General features: G+C 44.1%; 1 protein-coding gene across 3 annotated transcripts in view; it reads right to left on the bottom strand.

Annotated features, from left to right (window-relative positions):
- Window positions 1–3,274: 3,274 nt before the first annotated feature.
- SIRT5 (sirtuin 5) overlaps window positions 3,275–19,256 on the bottom strand; it is a 28,789-nt gene continuing 12,807 nt past the window's right edge. For 2 of the 3 annotated variants that reach the window (XM_077269912.1, XM_077269913.1), the window contains exons 4-10: window positions 12,957–13,182; window positions 10,466–10,553; window positions 10,220–10,273; window positions 8,792–8,915; window positions 6,870–6,985; window positions 3,708–3,813; window positions 3,275–3,396 (exon numbers count right to left, since the gene is read on the bottom strand). In XM_077269912.1, coding sequence (XP_077126027.1) covers window positions 3,738–3,813; window positions 6,870–6,985; window positions 8,792–8,915; window positions 10,220–10,273; window positions 10,466–10,553; window positions 12,957–13,182 — 684 coding nt within the window. In that variant the 3' untranslated portion in view covers window positions 3,275–3,396; window positions 3,708–3,737. Of the gene's footprint in view, window positions 3,814–6,869; window positions 6,986–8,791; window positions 8,916–10,219; window positions 10,274–10,465; window positions 10,554–12,956; window positions 13,183–19,256 lie in introns of all 3 variants that reach the window. The other variant, XM_077269911.1, reaches the window with a different exon arrangement.

Here is a 19,256-nt window from a genome sequence, read left to right as displayed (position 1 = left end):
GGGGGCTTTGCGGAGGGCTGCGTACATCCACGTCCTGCATACCCAATCTTAAAGATAGGTACGCAGAACACATGCAGGAGTAGGCGGGGCTTAACGGAGGATGTACGCAGCCCTCCGCAAAGCCCCCGAACACAAATCTGACCCCGGCCTAATACAGTACTAACAAGTAAATTATAAAATCACAGTTATTGTGAGAATTATTTGTGCAAATTGATTCTAAATTAAAATTTGTAGCCGAAAATCAATTTAATTGTAGAGTTGAGCAAAAATATAAAAAAAAAAAAACCAGAGTGGGCCAGTAATCTGTGGCTTTTAGACCACTGTGAACGTCGTCCCATCTGCTAGCATTACCAGCACCCTTTTCAATCAGTAGGCACTTTACAATATCATTGCGGTAAGATGCATGCATGACATCACATCAGGACTACTAATCAGAAGGGAAGGAAAATAATGTTGAAAATGTATTCAATTTACTTGACACGGCAATAGGATATACAGATATTGTCTGTAATTTTGATATATACCTTTTTCAAGGACATCTGTATTCGACTGATTTTTTTTTTAATTCGTTTATTAGTTCAGAATAAACAAACATTACACACATTTGCAATTATCGTCATTAATTATACCGTAAAATACAAATAGTTGCAAAACATCATCATATTAGAAGTTACAAAGGTGATGGAATGTACATGGTAAATCAGTAGTTCCTTATAAGAAAATAGTATTCGACTGATTTACATACAAAAAGGTTTTTGAAGAACATCTGCATTGGTCAAAATGTCAGACAAGATGTGTATCCTATATTGTACGATCAAATAAGAATTTACACGTTGATTGCTTTCTCTTCTACTCTGGGGTTCCATGAAGATATGTCCAAACCACTCTTCTACTTGCACAAATGTACACTGCTCAAAAAATAAAGGGAACACTTAAACACCACAATGTAACTCCTAGTCAATTACACTTCTGCAAAATTAACCTGACCAGTCATGAAGCAGCACCGATTGTGAATTAATTTCTCCTGCTCTTGTGCAAATGGAACAAACAACAGGTAGAAATGATAGGTGGGCAATTAGCAAGACAACCCCTATAAAGGAGTGGTTCTGCAGGGGGTGACCACAGACCATTTCTCTGTTCTCATCTGTTTTGGCTGCTTTGGTCACTTTTGCATTTTGCCATTGCTCTCCCAGAGGTACTGTACAGTAGCATGAGGCAGTGTCTACAACCCATACAAGTTACTCAGGTAGTGCAGCTCATCCAGGATGGTACATCAATGTGAGCTGTGGCAAGAAGTGTAGCTGTGTGTCAGTACAGTGTCCAGAGTATTTTCTTATTTATTCACTTGGACTATAAAAACTGTTTTACGGGCTTAGCTTGTTTCTTATTGAATTATACAGTTAGTCCTGCATATGTTCATGTATGCACTGGGGACAATCTATTTATACAATTTGCTTGATTCTTTTGTGATTTATTAAATTCCCAGTTTGCATACTGTCCTTCCTCTATTTGGTTTATTCAGTGTCCAGAGTATGGAGCAGATACCAGGTGACAGGCCATTACATCAGGAGACATGGAGGGGGACATAGGAGGGCAACAACCCCACAGCAGGACTGCTACCTCCTCCTGTATGCAAGGACGAACAGGAGAAGCAGTGCCAAAGCCCTGCAAAATTACCTCCAGCAGGCCACCAACATCCATGGGTCTGCTCAAACTGTCAGAAACAGACTCCATGAGGGTGGTATAAGGGCCCGATGTTCACAGGTGGGTGTAGAGCTTACACCGTGCAGGATGATTGGCAAATTCAACATTGGCGCCCTGTGATCTTCATGGATGAGAGTAGGTTCACACTGAGCACGTGACAGAGTTTGGAGACGCTATGGAGAACGTCCTGCCCCATGCAACATTTTCCAGCATGACTGGTCTGGAAGTGGGTCAGTAATGGTGTGGGGGAAACATTTCTTTGGAGGGCCACACAGCCCTTCCTGTGCTAGCCAGAGGTACTCAGACTGCCATTAGGTACTGGGATGAGATCCTCAGACCTATTGTGAGACCATATGCTGGTGCACTGGACCCCAAGTTCCTTCTGATCCATGACAATACTAGGCCTCCATTTCAGTAGTTCCTGCATGATGGCATTGATGCTATGGACTGACCTGCCCGTTGCCCAGACCTGAATCCTAGTGATCACATCTGAGACATGTCATGTTTCATCCACCAACGTCACACTGCACCACAGGCTGTCCAGAAGTTGACTGATGCTTTAATCCAGGCCTGGGAGGAGATCACTTTAGAGAACATCTGCTGTCTTATCAGGAGCATGCCCAAGCATTGTAGGGGAAAGGGGTGGTCATACAGGCATGTGGAGGCCACACAAACACACGACTGAGCATCATTTCCTTGTCTTGAGACATTTCCACTGAAGTTGGAGCAGCCTGTAATCTGATTTTCTACTCTGATTTAGAATATAATTCCAAATCCAGACCTCCATGAGATATTAATTTTGATAAACATTGATCATTTTTATGTTTTATTGTTCTCTAAGCGTTTCACAATGTAATGAATAAAGATTTGAAACTGGAAAATTTCATTCAGTGATATCCAAGACGTGGTATTTTAGTGTTCCCTTTATTTTTTGAGCAGTGCATAATGACACTATTGCTGTATTCTCTGCATAGATTGAATTACAAATCAGAAAAAATGCTGGGAATGGCAGCAGGTGGGAGGAAGTTTGCAGGGCACCGACTCGGTAGCCACAGACCATGGTCGTGGACACTGTACCAGGGTCCAGTGAATCTGTTTACTCAAAAAAAAAAAAAAGATTGTATAGAAGAAAGAAAGACTAAGATTCAGCCAAAAAAAAGGGAGAGAGGCCAGGAAAGAGCAGATCGGAGGAACGGATGGTGGCAGCACTGGTATTAGATGGGTCGAGGAGAGTATTAATTTTTTTTGTTTGCTGTTACCTTTTCTTGTCATATTTGTTTTGCATGAAATGCAATATTAATATGTGCACATTCTCTGCAGCAGGAAAGTGAATGGGGCTGAGCTACAAAGCTGGACGCAAGACATTTAAAGGGGGAGCCAAAAGGCCTGATCAAAAATATGTAAAAACTCAATAGAAGTAAACTGATCATTATCTTTAAAAAAAATAATAATAATTAATGTGCACTTTGAAAGCATACTGATCAAGGTGTATTAGCGTCAGATAGTATTCTAGCTGTAATAGTAATAAAACAAGGCAAACCTTCGCACACAAATCAAATCAGAAATATAATTCCCATTTTCATTTTACCAGTTTAATGTCACGGTTGTGAAAGGACACTACAGCAGAAACAAAATGGAACATATACAAATAATTGTCGCAGTGATGGGCGCTGCATGATGTGCCTGCAGAACCTGCAAAGAAAAATGTGACAATTCACCACTACCTCTAACATGCAAAATACTAGGCTTTTACAGAAAAACATAACATTTTTCATATTAATCCAGCATATAACATGTAGACCTGAACAGTTATATACTGAAAGCTGCACACTGGATTCCCCATGACCAACATGATTAGGATTCTAGTTTTCTGCTCTCGATCACGAGATATGTTTTTGGTGCATTATTAGGTCCATAGTAATGGACAATACCCTGACAACGTGGACAGGACAGCCCAATAGGCAAGTTAATCTCCCCTTTGCAGTCCTCATATCCTCACACACCAAAATAACCCTCTCTGCCGTGTTGCACATTCAGGAGATGAACTCTGTTTCATGGCGAGCAAGTGCAGGAGGTAAAGTTGTCCCACAGGGTCCCTGGAAGTGAAACCTAAGTAGAAAAAAAAAAAAATAATAATAATAAAATAATCACTGGTGTTTGTTTAGATGTACATAATCCATGAAACTTGGGCAAAGCAGACGTAATATATTGTATATTACACGGTAGCATGTAAAAGTTTGGGCTCCCCTGGTCAAAATTACTGTACAAAGGATACAATGGCTAGCACTCAACTTAAAAATTTAGAATGACGGTGCTAGTGAAAGGGGCCAGTGGTCCCATAAACAATAGTAAAAAAAAAATAAATAAAATCACTGCACACGTACAAGTTGAAAATTATGCTTCAAATGAGAATTTATTAAAAGTGATTGCTGAGGCGACAGGCAAAATGAAGTTTCGGCCAGTTAATAGCCTTGATCACATAGTCGCCCATTAATGAAGCATCTTAGGTCAAAGATAATTATCCGTGTGATGTAGCATTTCATACAATATGATATGGTGTATCCCCACAAGGAGAGATCCATACAGGGATCTTTACGCAGGTGCTGACAAAAGAAGGATCCACACAGTAGGTTCTGGTGTGGAGCTGTCGCTATCTGTTGGTGGCACAGTGGTAGATGCTGACACTTCAGTACCAGGAGATTTTAGAGCACTTCATGCTTCCCCCTGACGACAAGCTTTTTGGAGATGGAAATTTCATTCTCCAGCAGGACTTGGCACCTGTCCACACTGCCAAGAGTACCAATACCTGGTTTAAAAACAACAGTATCACTGTGCTTGACCGGCCAGCAAACTCGCCTCACCTTAAACCCATATAGAATCTATAGGGTATTGTCAAGAGGAAAATGACAGACCTAACAATGCAGACGAGCTGAAGGCTGCTATCAAAGCAACCTGGGCTTCCATAGCAATGCCACAGGCTAATCGCCTCCATGCCACGCCGAACTGATGCAGTAATTGAGGCAAAAGAAGCCCCGACCAAGTATTACGTGCTTTTACAGAACATACATTTCAGTAGGCCAACATTTCAGACTTTAAAGGGAACCTGTCACCCCCAAAATGGAAGGTGAGGTAAGCCCACCAGCATCAGGGTCTTATCAGGTCCTCATCAGGGCAGACAAAGTACGCCGGAGCCGGAGCGTGAAGACAAGAAGAGGACGTCATCGTAAGAAGATGGGAGGCGCTGGACCGGACTCATCGGACCGGACCGCAGCGGGAAGTAAGTATAATCTAACCTCTTTTTCTTACCTTTCAGGTTACATCAGGGGCTTATCTACAGCATTACAGAATGCTCACCTTCCATTTTTTGGGGTGACCGGTTCCCTTTAAAACACCAGCTTAAAAAATTATTTTAAAGTTCTAATTTACTGAAATAATGACTTTTGGATTTTCATTGTCTGTAAGCCATAATCATCAACATTAACAGAAACAGACACATGAAATAGATCACTCTTTTTGTAATGACTATATAATATACGAGTTTCATGTTTTGTATTGAAGAACTGAAATAAATTTACATTTTGATGATATTCTAATTTTGTGAGAAGCACCTGTAGTTCAGTCTTTTCTTGTGAACTCTGCAGCTCCTTCAGGGTTACCTATAGTCTCTGTGCTGCCTCTCTGATTAATGCCCTCCTTGCCCAGGCTGAGAGTTTTGGTGGGCGGCCCTCTTGACAGGTTTGTGGTGGTACCATGTTCTTTCCATTGACGATGCTCCGGGAGATCAGACATTGGGATATTATACTACTTATTGTACAACTTGTTCCTGACTTGTTTGGAGATTTTTTTTGTTTTAATAGTGTTTGGTTAGTGGTGCCTCTTGCTTAATGGTGTTGCAACCTCTGTGGCCTTTCAGGAAAGGTGTGTATATACTAAAAGACCATGTGACACAGATTGCACACAGGTGGGCTTCCTTCCACTAAGCATGTGACGTAATTGCTTGTACCACAAATTTTTAGATGTTTAATCGCAGAAGAGGTGAATACATATACACATGCCAATTTGTAGTCATTTGATGCCATAAATTTAATGTATTCCTATATTTTCTCACTTCACCAACTTAGACGATTTAGAGCGGATGCATCACACACAAATCGGATTACACAAATATTTAAACCAAGGTTGTAATGTAACAAAATAGGTAAAAAGCCAAGGGGGTGGAGGGATGGGATTGAATACTTTTGCAATGCAACAATGAGGTACCACAATGGTCAGTATTGGTCCCTTATCTACTTAACAGCCAATACCTTTATTGAAAAATTATATATATATATATATATATATAATAGGTACTATAGTCTGTGATAAGTTGATCCAGGGAGCTGTTCTGATTGTCATATGTGGAGTCAGGAAGAATTTTTTTTCACCTCATGTGGGGCAATTAGTACGTACCCAATATCATTAATGAAAAAGGTTTGCAGTGTGCATGTTCACATTATCCCTCTAAAAAAAAAGGTCATTGCCATTAGGAAATTTCACTGTTATCATGGGGTATACTTTGTATCATATTTATATAGGGACTACATGTCAAACTAACATCTTCATAAATGCCAGGCAGTCCACATGATGTGAAAGAATGTGTGATTAATCAAGCCAGGTCACATTCTTCCATTGCTACATGGTCCATTATTGATGCTCACATGCCCACTGTAGGTGCTTTTAGAAATGGACAGTGATCAACATGGACACTTTAACCAGCCTGCATTTACGCAGTTCTGTACACAGCAAGCAGTGATGCACTGCATGTTCCGGCAACTTTCTATTATGCCTAGCATTTTTTTATTTTTTTATTTATTTTTTTTAAAGCAGAGCTCTTCTGCAGGATTGGATCAGAACCAGATGTGCCAACCTTCACTCCCAAAGATATCAGAAGCCTCGGCTGCTGATGAGCCCATCATGGATTTATTGGGCCACTCTTGGTAGATACTAACCACTGGAGTAACCCAGTCATCTAACCATCACAATTTGACTCCAAGATCCTTGAGTTTACCCATTTTCCTCTCTTTTTAACACAGTAACTTCATGAACCAACTGTTCTTTTCCTGCCCCATAAATAGCATATAACGATTGGAACCTTGTTTTTGAAATTCAATGCAAATACTACTTACTTGAAGCCCATAGTCGCTGGGGTGTTTTCCATGTTGAATTCAGCTACGGGTACCCCTCTTGCAGCCACCTGTGGTGCAAACATGGCAGCAGGATAGACAACAGAAGAAGTTCCAACCTACACAGGAGGAGAGTTATGTCAGAAAGACACATTTTTATGGCGTTTTATTGACTATATGGTAGACTTATTCATCTGGAAGAATCTGATAGTACCAAATGCCTCAATCTAAAAAAAGTCTTCTAGGTTCCTTTTTCAATTGCAGTAATAGTATCACATTTAATGAATACATACAAATAATTGATGCATATGGAGAGAGTCATTCCATATACTCGTTACCTACCCAGTTCTGGTATACACAATACATTTACAGTGGGGGAAATAAGTATTTGATCCCTTGCTGATTTTGTAAGTTTTCCCACTGACAAAGACATGAACAGTCTATAATTTTAAGGATAGGTTAATTTTTACATAGAGAATATCAAAATAAAATCCAGAAAAATCATAGTATAAATGTATTTGCATTTTGCAGTGAGAAATAAGTATTTGATTCCTCTGGCAAACAAGACAATACTTGGTGGCAAAACCCTTGTTGGCAAGCACAACAGTCAGACGTCTTTTGTAGTTGAGGAATTTTGGTCCACTTATCTTTGCAGATCATCTCTAAAATCATTAAGATTTTGAGGCTGTCGCTTGGCAACTCGGAGCTTCAACTCCCTCCATAAGTTTTCTATGGGATTAAGGTCTGGAGACTGACTAGGTTACTCCATGACCTTAATGTGCTTCTTTTCGAGCCAATCATTTGTTGCCTTGGCTGTATTGTTTTTGGTCATTGTCTCGCTGGAAGACCCAGCCACGACCCATTTTTAATGTCCTGGCGGAGGGAAGGAGGTTGTCACTCAGGATTTTATGGTACATGGCTCCATCCATTCTCCCATTGATGCGGTGAAGTAGTCCTGTGCCCTTAGCAGAGAAACACTCCCAAAACAATGTTTCCACCTCCATGCTTGACAGTGGGGACGGTGTTCTTTGGATCATAGGCGGCATTTATCTTCCTCCAAAATACGGCGAGATGAGTTAATGCCCAATTTTTGTCTCATTTGATCACAGCATCTTTGCTCAATCACTCACAGAATCATCCAGGTGTTCATTGGCAAACTTAAGATGGGCCTACACTTGTGCGTTCTTGAGCAGGGGGACCTTGCGGGCACCGCAAGATTTTAAACTTTTATGGCGTAATGTGTTACCAATGGTTTTCTTGGTGACTATGGTCCCAGCTGCCCTGAAATCATTAACAAGTTCCCCCCGTGTAGTTTTAGGCTGATCTCTCACCTTCCTCATGATCAAGAATACCAAACGAGGTGAGATTTTGCATGGTGCCCCAGATCTATGTCGATTGAGTCATATTGTATTTCTTCCATTTTCTTACCATTGTACCAACAGTTGTCTCCTTCTCACCCAGCATCTTACGTATAGTTTTGTAGCCCATTCCAGCTTTGTGCAGGTCTATGATCTTGTCCCTGACATCCTTATAAAGCTTTTTGGTCTTGCCAATGTTGTAGAGGTTAGAGTCAGACAGATTAATTGAGTCTGTGGACAGGAGTCTTTTATAAAGGTGGCTATGTAAGATAGCTGTCTTTAATGCAGGTAACGAGTTGATTAGGAGCCAGAACGCTTAATGGTTGGTAGGGGATCAAATACTTATTTCTCACTGCAAAACCCAAATAAGTTTATACAATTTTATTTTTTATATTCTCTCTCTCAATGTTAAAATTAACCTACCCTTAAATTATAGACTGTTCACGTCTTTCAGTGGGCAAACTTACAAAATCAGCAAGGGATCAAATACTTATTTCCCCCACTGTACACTGCAACGTATTTTCATTGTGGTGCTGTATTTAACAGGTCTTTGATTTACCTACTTACCACCAAGCACAAGTCACAAATTTCCAACTCCTTTTCCACCTCTCCGAGGAGATTGGAGTCCAAGGTCTCCCCAAACCACACCACATTTGGCCGTAAGAGGCCATTGCAGTCCTTTTCTTCACAACTGCACACAGAAGAAAACTTCATTAGATTATAGGTCACTTACCTCCACTATTCTGTTTGGAAGTTGCAAAATAGTAGCGAAGTAGAAAATATGAATACACACATGGTAGATTCAGGCATTAAAAGGGGTTTTCTACTTTAGGAGAAGTGAACCCCAAATGGAGAGCTGACCTGAGGAGGGCAAGAACTATTCGATTTTGTTGTTTCACACCTGTTCTATCATTTGGGGATCATTTTTTAAATCCTGACATTTTCCCGCATACATTTGCTTTGTAGGTCTTTTTTTTCCCCTTTCTAAGAAAGACATATTGCATTAAAAATGACAATGTGATATCCAGATGGATCCAGCAGAATATCAGGTTAACTCCAGCTAACCGAGCATGCAACTAACTTTTGGAAAGTGACAAATAAAAAGGGCTTTAATTTACAGTACATAACATATTGTAAAACTAAAATCTGACACCATACATACACACATACTATCCAACGTAAATATTAATTTGTAGTAAGATCGTACGTGTAATCGTTGTAAGGCTGTGGACACCTTTAAACAGGATTTTTTAAATTTTTTTTTGCAAATGTAATTGGTTACCTTGCACTAATGGTCTGGCTGCTAGTTCCGCTACTTTTCCGACCCAGATATGCAGAATGTAACCTGCGTCTAGTTTTTGCCTCTTGTGGCCATATCCATCCCAGTGATACATGCTTGTCGTAAAGTCTGTGAAACCAGGCGCAGCTGCCAAGACAGGGCTTTACTCCTATGTACCAGGCTTAGACAGTTACCACTTATCTGTGCCGGCAAGGATATCACCCACCTACAGATTCTGCCATGGGATCCATCCTATCTATACTGATGGTACTGTGAGCCCTACCTTCCCCTGCAGACTTTGGGTGTCATCTTTCCTCAATACAGAATTTGCAGGAGGTGGTAGGGTTTGCTCTTTCTTCCTTGCTTTTATCTCCAGGAGAGAATGTCAGCAGCCACCATTGTACCACCAGATCCATGTCAGAAACAGCAGCAGGACACCAGCTACATGAAGCCGTTGCAGTCGCTAGAGCAGCAAAATCTTAGCAAGTCTTTTACGAAGACTATGCAGAGCGATTTATTTGGCAATTCTAAAAAAGGTTGCAAAGCCTTTAAAGGAGATCAAACCAAAGTTGTTTTCAGCTCCAAATGCTCAATTGCATTTCCTAACATATGAAAGTTTATCCTTACTGATAAAGTGGTTCATATAGTTGGAGGAAACCAAAAAAAACTGCACACCACCAAAAACTGCAGAAACACTACTTCACAGAAGTCCTCACCGTGGTAGATCCTCTACAGGAATAGCAGCATCTTCTACATCAGGATCAGGAGCGCTAATTAAAGTGCAAAAAAATAAGTGTGATCATTAACAATGGCCAAAGACCGGACAATCTAGATTGTCAATACTTTCATACTGGAGACCACAAGCATCCAGTCCAAGCAGGTGATCAACATACTGTACAATAATAAATTACCCCAAGATAACAATGAATACAGAACTAGCCAATGCACATGTGCAAAGTTACCCCTTTCCTTCGAGGGAGAAGCAGACTGGACTGTTGTAGTTTTCCTTCACACTGCCACAAGTGTTACATCGGGTCTTAAACAAGCTACCTGGAAGAAATCATAACTTTAATATGAATAGCTTGCAATCACATCAAGCTTAATGTATACTATAACAAGTGATTAACCCCTTCGCGCCACAGCTCATTTTGTTTATTGCATTTGTTTTATTGCTCGTCGGCTTCCCAGAGCCATAACTTTTTTTAAATTTTTCTGTCAATATGACTATGTTAGGAAATGCCCCAGGAAAAAGCTCAGGGTGAACGCGCGTCGGGGTGAGGGGGAACGTCCAGACTATCCTGCTTTACTTGCAGTCCCAGTGGTATGAGGCAATATGATCCAGATACTTTATAGTTGCTCACATGCCTTATTAGATGTTATATAAATATTATTGGTATTTGATAGCAGAGCATGAAATTATTTTTTAAATTTTTTTTTTGTTTGTTGTTATATAGGACTGGGTTACAAATGGTATAACGGTAATATTTGTCATTATTCTATTTAATAATCAGGATAGCACCAGAGTTGCCCCTACAGGGTACATTGTGTATTCTATTGTCTTTAGCCTTTTTACAATAATTATCATTTTATAAGCAGATGAGATAAAACTTTTTTGGATCTCTTCCTCTGACCGGCTCTTTTTACTCATTGTTGTTGTATATTCACCTGAAGTGCCAGCTTGGTTCTTTATGGACATTTTTTTAATTAGACATTATATTCTGCATGCACTGGCACCAACAGGATTATGGGTAGGCCCTCATTCCAGGACTTAACTTGCATACAAGAAGTTAATGATTAAAATCAGACATTACTTGCTAACTGAAGCCCTTAATGGACCAATGCCAACTCTCTGCCGCATCCCAAAGTTGTTCATAGGACAACAGCGGTGACATCCAGCCTTCAACATGTGACTGCAGCAGCCAATCACCAGCCTCACGCCTTCTATCAGCAGCACAGCTTACTGAGGCCAGTGATCATGTGTTGTAACAATGACATCACTGCTGCAGCGCTGTCAAAAAACTTCAGAGGGCAGTGGAAAGTTTTTTTTTTTTTTTTTTTTTTTTTTTAAGGAAAACCCCTTTAAGCATTGTACAGGATTAGAAAAACATGGCTTTCTTCTAAAAACAGTGCCACATTTGTTCACGGGTTGTGTCTGGTATTGCCCCGTGGACAAGTGGCTCATTATTTTAGGAGGAAAGCATTTCTAATATTACCATTTTCTCAACTGTAAAGCGCAGGGGATTATTTTGATGTTCTATTAAAACAAACAAAAAAAAACCTAAATGAACTAAAAATGACTGAGTGACTGTGCGCTCTCCAATACGGTTATAGGAGGCAGCACTTCCTCTGGAGCATCGGACAAGCGCAGAGGTATTAAAGCTGGTCTAAACAAACCACCATGGCCTGCAGTGTCTCCGGGCTGATCTTCCATTGAGCACATCTGGGTCGGACATTGCTCATCAATTGCAAAAGAAGCTGACAGCAACCAATCAGGTTGATTTACATATCCAGTTGCATTCAGTGTGGAAGAACAATCCCAGACAATCATTAATAACATGTCAAGGCGAGTGTTTCTGCGTGTGGTACTCATACACTAAATAAAGAGGTTCTGAAAATTTTGTTTCCATCTGCCCATCATTTGCATATCATTAACATGCCTATCCATCCTGTGATTTTCATAATTCCATCTTGGTGTTGCAATTTCAACGTTGAGTAGTATACAGCTCTGGCAAAAATTAAGAGACCACTGCAAAATGTTCAGTTTGTCTGATTTTTCTCTTTATAGGTATATTTTTTGAGTAAAATGTAAATTGTTCTTTTAGTCTATAAACTACTGACAACATGTCTCTGAATTTCCAAGCAATACATTTAGCTTTTTTTTCTGACAAAAAAATAAAAACACAGTGCTTTTAGACCTCAAATAATGCAAAGAAAACAAGTTCATAATCATTTAGAAACAACAATACTAATGTTTTAACTCAGGAAGTGTTCAGAAATCAATATTTTGTGGAATAACCCTTATTTTTAGTCACAGCTTTCATGCGTCTTGGCATGCTTTCCACCAGTCTTTCACACTGCTTCTGGTGCAAAAATTTAAGCAGTTCTTTGTTTGATGACTTGTGACTATCCATCATCCTCTTGATTACATTCCAGAGGTTTCCAATGGGGTTCAGGTCTGGAGATTGTTCTGCCCATGACAGGGTTTTGATGTGGTGGTCTCTTAATTTTTGCCAGAGCTGTATATCAGAAATCCTTTACAGCCGTGGTGTGCAGCGTATCGCAGCAAGTCCCAGCATGCCATGTAGTTTGCAGAGCCATAGTATACTGGGAAAGCTGCATCTTTTCACACTGATTTTCTCATCGCTTTGACATAGGGTCAAATATCTTTGGCGAACAGGATATGGGGGGGGGGGGGGGGGGGATATGAGTTAAAGAGATAAAGAGCCATCCTACCATGAATTTCATACAGATTGCGCGTTCCTGCCTTGCGATGCAGCTCGTCAATATTCTGCGTTATCACCACTACTTTCCTTCCCTGTTTGCTGAGCCGAGATTCACATTCTGCGATGGCCAGGTGTGCTGGGTTTGGGCTTTTTGTAAGCATCACTTCTCTACGATAGTGATAAAACTCCCATACACGAGATGGATTCCTGGCGAAAGCTTCAGGGGTCGCCAAGTGCTATAATAATGAAAAAACAGTGGTTTTAGAGAAGAAAAAAAATAAATAAAAAAAGTTGGATACAAATTATACCCCTTTTTTATGATTACACGAAAACTCAAAAACAAGTGGCCCGTTATAATTATGTAGCCTTCTCCAGTTTTGTGCAAAAGCAGTAGGAGGAACTTAACATGAATGACATAAACATGCCTATAAGAAGGCCACTATGTATGAGCTCAAAGAACAATATGAGAACTCAACAGTAACAACGGCCCGAAAAGGGCAACAGGGTGGGAGCTGTGACCACCAATTAGAGGCTAAGGCTACTTTCAGACATAGCGCATTTTTGAGCGCTATTTTGCGGGCGCTTTTCAAAAATGCGCAATGTCATTTTCGTCTGCCGGCAAAGTGAATGAGAAATTCACTTTGCCGTTCAGACACACCGCAAAAAAACGCGGCGCTTTTGTCTGCAAACACGCCGGCGTAAAAAGAATTGACATGTCAATTCTTTACGCAGCGGCGTGTCTGCGTATCCCCCTAGGGCCCCATATTACCTTCCACACACAGCGCCTTTGTCCTGGGTGTCGGCGTCTTTGTACGGAGGGGTTGACACCCAGGACCGGACGTGACGTCGGACAGGAAGAGGGAAGCCCCCGCCCCCCAGTGAAGCAGCATGGAGTGTGTGTGTGTGTGTGTGTGTGTGTGTGTGTGTGTGTGTGTGTGTGTGTGTGTGTGTGTGTGTGTGTGTCCCCATGCGACGCTAGTGCCACCATTGTGCTAAAGGTACCTTCACACGAAGCGACGCTGCAGCGATAGCGACAACGATGCCGATCGCTGCAGCGTCGCTGTTTGGTCGCTGGAGAGCTGTCACACAGACCGCTCTCCAGCGACCAACGATGCCGAGGCCCCCGGGTAACCAGAGTAAACATCGGGTTGCTAAGCGCAGGGCCGCGCTTAGTAACCCGATGTTTACCCTGGTTACCAGAGTAAAAGTAAAAAAAAACAAACAGTACATGCTCACCTGCGCGTCCCCCAGCGTCTGCTTCCTGACACTGACTGAGCTCCGGCCTTAACAGCACAGCGGTGACGTCACCGCTCTGCTTTCACTTTCACTTTAGGGCCGGCGCTCAGTCACTTTGATACGTGGCACGTGGCACTTTGATACGTGGCACTTAAATACGTGGCACTTAAATACGTGGCACTTAGGCTATGTTCACATTTGCGTTGTGCACATGCGTCCTTTTTTTGATTGATTTTGGACGCAGCAAAAATGCAACTTGCTGCGTCCTCTGCGGCCGGATGCGTGCGCTGCAGTGACGCATGCGGCGCAAAACGCAAGTGCGATGCATGTTCATGCGCCCCCATGTTAAATATAGGGGCGCATGACGCATGCGGCGCCCGACGCTGCGGCGCAGACCGGAAATGTGAACGTAGACTTAAATAGCTGGATAGAGCTGGATCCGCGGGCTGTGATCTGGCCTACGCTCAGCACTCTGCGGAGCGCTGTCATTCAAAACACGTCCACTCATTTTGGTGTTTAGTCCCAAAATGGAGGATGGAAGAAGAAAAGGGTTGGACAAGGAAATGACATCATTTCTTTTTTTTTTTTCCCCCACTGCAGTTAAAGCTTTATTTGTGTCAAACACAGACAATCTGCAGAGAAAACTGCATAAAAAACCGCACTAAAAACCGCATCAAAAACCGCATCAAAAACGCACCTGCGTTTTCTGCCAAGAGCTGCGGTTTTTGTCCTGAAAAAAAAGGATTGAAATCAGGATCGTGTGAACATACCCTTACCGTACAGGGTTACGACTGACTGACGCCTGCCCTAGTAACCTGGGGTTAGTGACAGTGGGGTTAGTAAACCCCAGCTGATGTCTGTTCCGCTTGCTGAGGCGTCTTTGGCTCAAGGCCATTGCAGCTGGCAGAATCGACATGATGTTAACTCCAGTGTGTATTGTATTCTGAGTCATAAAGACAGGAAATTACCTCAATGACTTTTTTTTTTTCCCCCTTTTTTTTTTTTCAAACAAACTTTATTTTCAGTACACAATGCTGAAAAAAACGCAGCTGCAAAAAACGCAGCAAAAAACGCTGTGTGTGAAAGCAGCTGCGTTTTTTGCCTGCGTAAAAAAACGCAGGTAAAGCAGCAGCAAAATACGCGCGCGTAAAAATACGCAGCAAATATGCTGTGTGTGAAAGTAGCCTAAGAGAAAGATTTTACGGTGAGTACACAAAAATCTCCTTTACTCTGTCGCCTCATTGGGGGACACAGGACCATGGGACGTCCTAAAGCAGTCCCTGGGTGGGAAGCAATGGACGAATATTGTGCAGACAGGCCCCTATACTTTGGGCACCGCCGCCTGCAGAACACATCTACCCAGGCTCGCTTCCGCTGAGGACTGGGTATGAACCCTGTAGTGTTTAGTAAACGAATGTGGGCTAGTCTAAGTGGCCGCCTTACACACTTGTTGTGCCGAAGCCTGGAGCCGAATGGCTCAGGTGGACCCTACCGCCCGTGTAGAGTGTGCCGTAATACCGGCTGGAAGAGGAGAATTCTTAAGGCGGTAGGCCTCTTGTATGGTGGATGTGATCTTCCTAGGAAGGGTAGCTTTGGAAGCTGGGAGACCCTTGCGGCCGCCTTCCGGAAGAAGGAAAAGGGATCAGACCTCCGGAAGGACGCAGTCCTAGACACATATACGCAATGCCCTGACAAGGTCAAGCGCATGCAGAGCCTTCTCCACTCTATGAACCGGGACCGGACAAAGGGAAGGCAGAGAAATGTCCTCATTGAGGTGGAAGTTGGACACAACCTTCGGAAGGAAGGATGGGACCGTACGGAGAACTACTTTGTCCTGGTGAAAAACCAGGAAGGGCCGTCTGCAGGAGAGAGTGCTGTCAGTTCGACAACCTGCGTAGCGAGGCGATTGCCACCAGGAAAAAAAAACACCTTCTGGGAGAGAAGGCAGAGCGGGACCTCCTTAAGGGGTTCGAAGGGTGGTTCCTGCAATGCTGTCAGGACCAGGTTGAGGTCCCACGTTTCTAGTGGTCGTCTGTAGGGGGGGGGAACCAATCGGGAAACACCCTGAAGAAAAAAGACCTTACTCGCAGCTTGGTAGCAATGCGCCTTTGAAAAAAAGCACTGAGAGGGCTGACACCTGGCTCTTAGGCGAGCCCAGGGACAGCCTGGCCTCCAGACCCGATTGGAGAAAAAAAAACAGGTAGTTCGGGGAGGGAAGAAGGGAATGGGGTCTGGCCACGAGATTCGCACCAGGTAAAGAGAACTTTCCAGGTACGGTCATAGATCTTGGCAGAGGCTGGCTTCCGTGCCCTGATCATGGTCCTAATGACGTCCGTCGAGAGCCCTGCCTGGGTTAGAACCCAGGTTTCAAGGGCCATGCCATCAAATTGAGAGCCCCTGAGTTCTGGTGGTATAACGGGCCTTGTGATAGAAGATCCGGGCGGTCGGGGAGGCGCCAGGGGGCGTCTGCTGAAAGTTGTACGACGTCAGCGTACCATGTACGTCTGGGCCAGACCGGTGCGATTAAGATGGTTGGAACTCCATCTTGCTTGATCTTCCTCACCACTCTGGATAACAGGGGGAGAGGTGGAAAAATGTACAGAGGCTGGAACTGGGTCCAGTCCTGAACCAGAGCCTCTGCTCCCAGCGACCGCAGATCGTGTGTTCTGGCCATGAAGTTGGAGACCTTGGCATTCAAGTGGGATGCCATTAGGTCCACATCTGGGGTCCCCCAGCGATGGCAGATCTGCCGAAAAATTTCGGGATGGAGAGACCACTCTCCCGAATCTATTCCTTGTCGTCTGAGGAAGTCTGCTTCCCAGTTGTCCACACCCGGAATGTGGACCGCCGAGAGAACCAAGCCTGTGTCCTCCACCCAGTGGAGGATGTGTGACACTTCTCGCATCGCCTGGGTACTGCGGGTCCCCCCTTGGTGATTCACATATGCCACAGTGGTGGCATTGTCCGATTGTATTCTGATGTGAGAGGCTGCCAGTAAGTGATGGAAGGCCCTCAATGCCAGGAGGATGGCACGAATTCCCAGGATGTTGATGGGCATGGTCGCTTCCACTGGGGACCACTTGCCCTGTGCCCTGTGGTGTAGGTGCACTGCACCCCAACCCGTCAGGCTCGCATCGGTGGACAGAACCTTCCACTGACCTGTGAGAAAGGATTTCCCCTTTGCTAGCGAGGTTGGCTTGAGCCACCAGTGCAGGGACCTCTTGGTTGACGTTAGCCGGAACTCCCTGTCGAGAGAGAAAGGGATTCCTGTCCCAGGACATGAGAATGGCTAGTTGGAGAGGCCTGAGGTGAAACTGGGCCAAATTGGGACCGCTTCTATTGCTGCCCCCATCCTGCCGAGGACTCATGGCAAACCGGAGAGATCGAGGGGGTTTGCGGAAGAGGATGCGAACTCCTAGACGGAGAGCTAGTGCCTTGTGCCTGGGAAAGAGCACTAGACCCCTGGAGGTGTTGTATAGCATTCCCAGGAAGGTCAGAGACAGACTCAGGGTTGGTGATGACCTTTGTAGGTTGACTAACCAGCCCATGCGACTCAGTGTCGATGGTGATTGAGACGCTGAGCTCGCAGTCCTTGAAGGTAGGAGCCTTGATGAGTAGATCGTCCAGGTATGGAACGACTACTATGCCTCTGGAGTGCAGGACATCCATGGTGGCTGCCATGACCTTGGTAAACACACTGGGAGCCGTGGCGAGTCCGAACAGAAGACCCACGAACTGGTAGTGGTCCTGGTCGATTGCGAACCTGAGAAGACTGACGAGCAGATGCAATCGGTATATTCAGGTATGCGTCTTGTATTTCTATGAAGGCGAGATATTCTCCCTTCTCCATGGACGCAATGATGGACCGAAAAGGACTCCTGCGGAAGTGACAAACCCGTACATATTTGTTGAGTTGTTTTAGGTCCAGTATGGGCCGTACGCTGCCTCCTTTCTTGGGGACTACGAATAGATTGGAGTAGAACCCTCGGAAGCGCTTAGCCGTGGGAACCGGTACTATGACTCCTGCTTGAAGAAGCGAGGGAACCGCTTGGTGGAAGGCACGAGCCTTGGCTGGCGGTTTTGGGGGAACAGAGAGGAAGACTCGGTTCGGTGGGTTGGAGGTTGAACACTATCTTTTATCTGGAAGACACTAGTTCCCTGACCCACCTGTCTTCTGTGGTAGGCATCCAGACTTGCTGGAAGAGCAAAGTCGGCCGCCTACGGGTGGGATGTCTTCCGGGGTCCGTGAGTCATGAGGAGGAAAAAATCTGAGGTTTACCTCCTTTGGGCTTTGACTGACCTGCTTTTAACTGCCAAGTCTTGTCTGACCTTTGCGTCGACCATGAGTTGTCCCTGTGTGGGGAACGGTTACAATTTTGTGCTGGACGGGAGACGGACCAGCCCGAGGAATTCCGAAAGGATCGGAATCGGTTTTGTTACACTTCTTGTAAGTGCGTATAGGTTTCAGTTGAGGGAGAGAGGTACCCTTCCCCCCCGGTGGCGTTGGATATCATTGTGTCCAACTTTTCACCGAAAAGTCACCCACTGAGATACGGGAGGTGCGTGAGGGACTTCTTTGAGGCTGCGTCCGCTTTCCATTCCGCAGCCAGAGGATACGCCGAATCGTGATGGCGTTTGATGCTATCCCCGCTACGCCCCTTGCTGAATACAGAGCTGCATGAAGCATGTAATCTGCTACAACTGCTATTTGAACCGCTTGGTCCGACAGCTCAGGAGCAGATGCTTGGAGGCCAGCTTGTAAATTTTTGGCCCAAGCCAGTATGGCCTTGGCAGCCCAAACTGAAGCGAACGCGGGAGCCAGGGAGGCCCCTGCCGCTTCGAAAATTGAACGAGCCATGCGTTCTAACTGCCGGTCTGCTGCGTCCCTGAGGGTTGAGCTATCTGGCAGTGAAAGGAGAGTCTGTGCTGCTAGTCTAGAGACTGGGGGGTCCACTTCGGGTGGATCTGTCCATTCCTTGGTGTCCTGTGGGAAAGGGTACCTTGCCTCCAGATATTTGCGATTAGCGAATTTTTTCTCAGGCTGTGAGAGCTGCTCTATAAGGATCGCTTTAAA

The sequence above is a fragment of the Ranitomeya variabilis genome, chromosome 6, assembly GCF_051348905.1.
Source record: "Ranitomeya variabilis isolate aRanVar5 chromosome 6, aRanVar5.hap1, whole genome shotgun sequence".
In the NCBI taxonomy this organism is placed as follows: Eukaryota; Metazoa; Chordata; class Amphibia; order Anura; family Dendrobatidae; genus Ranitomeya; species Ranitomeya variabilis.
Note: the sequence above shows the minus strand (reverse complement) of the source record. Positions and strands in the feature narration are given on the sequence as shown.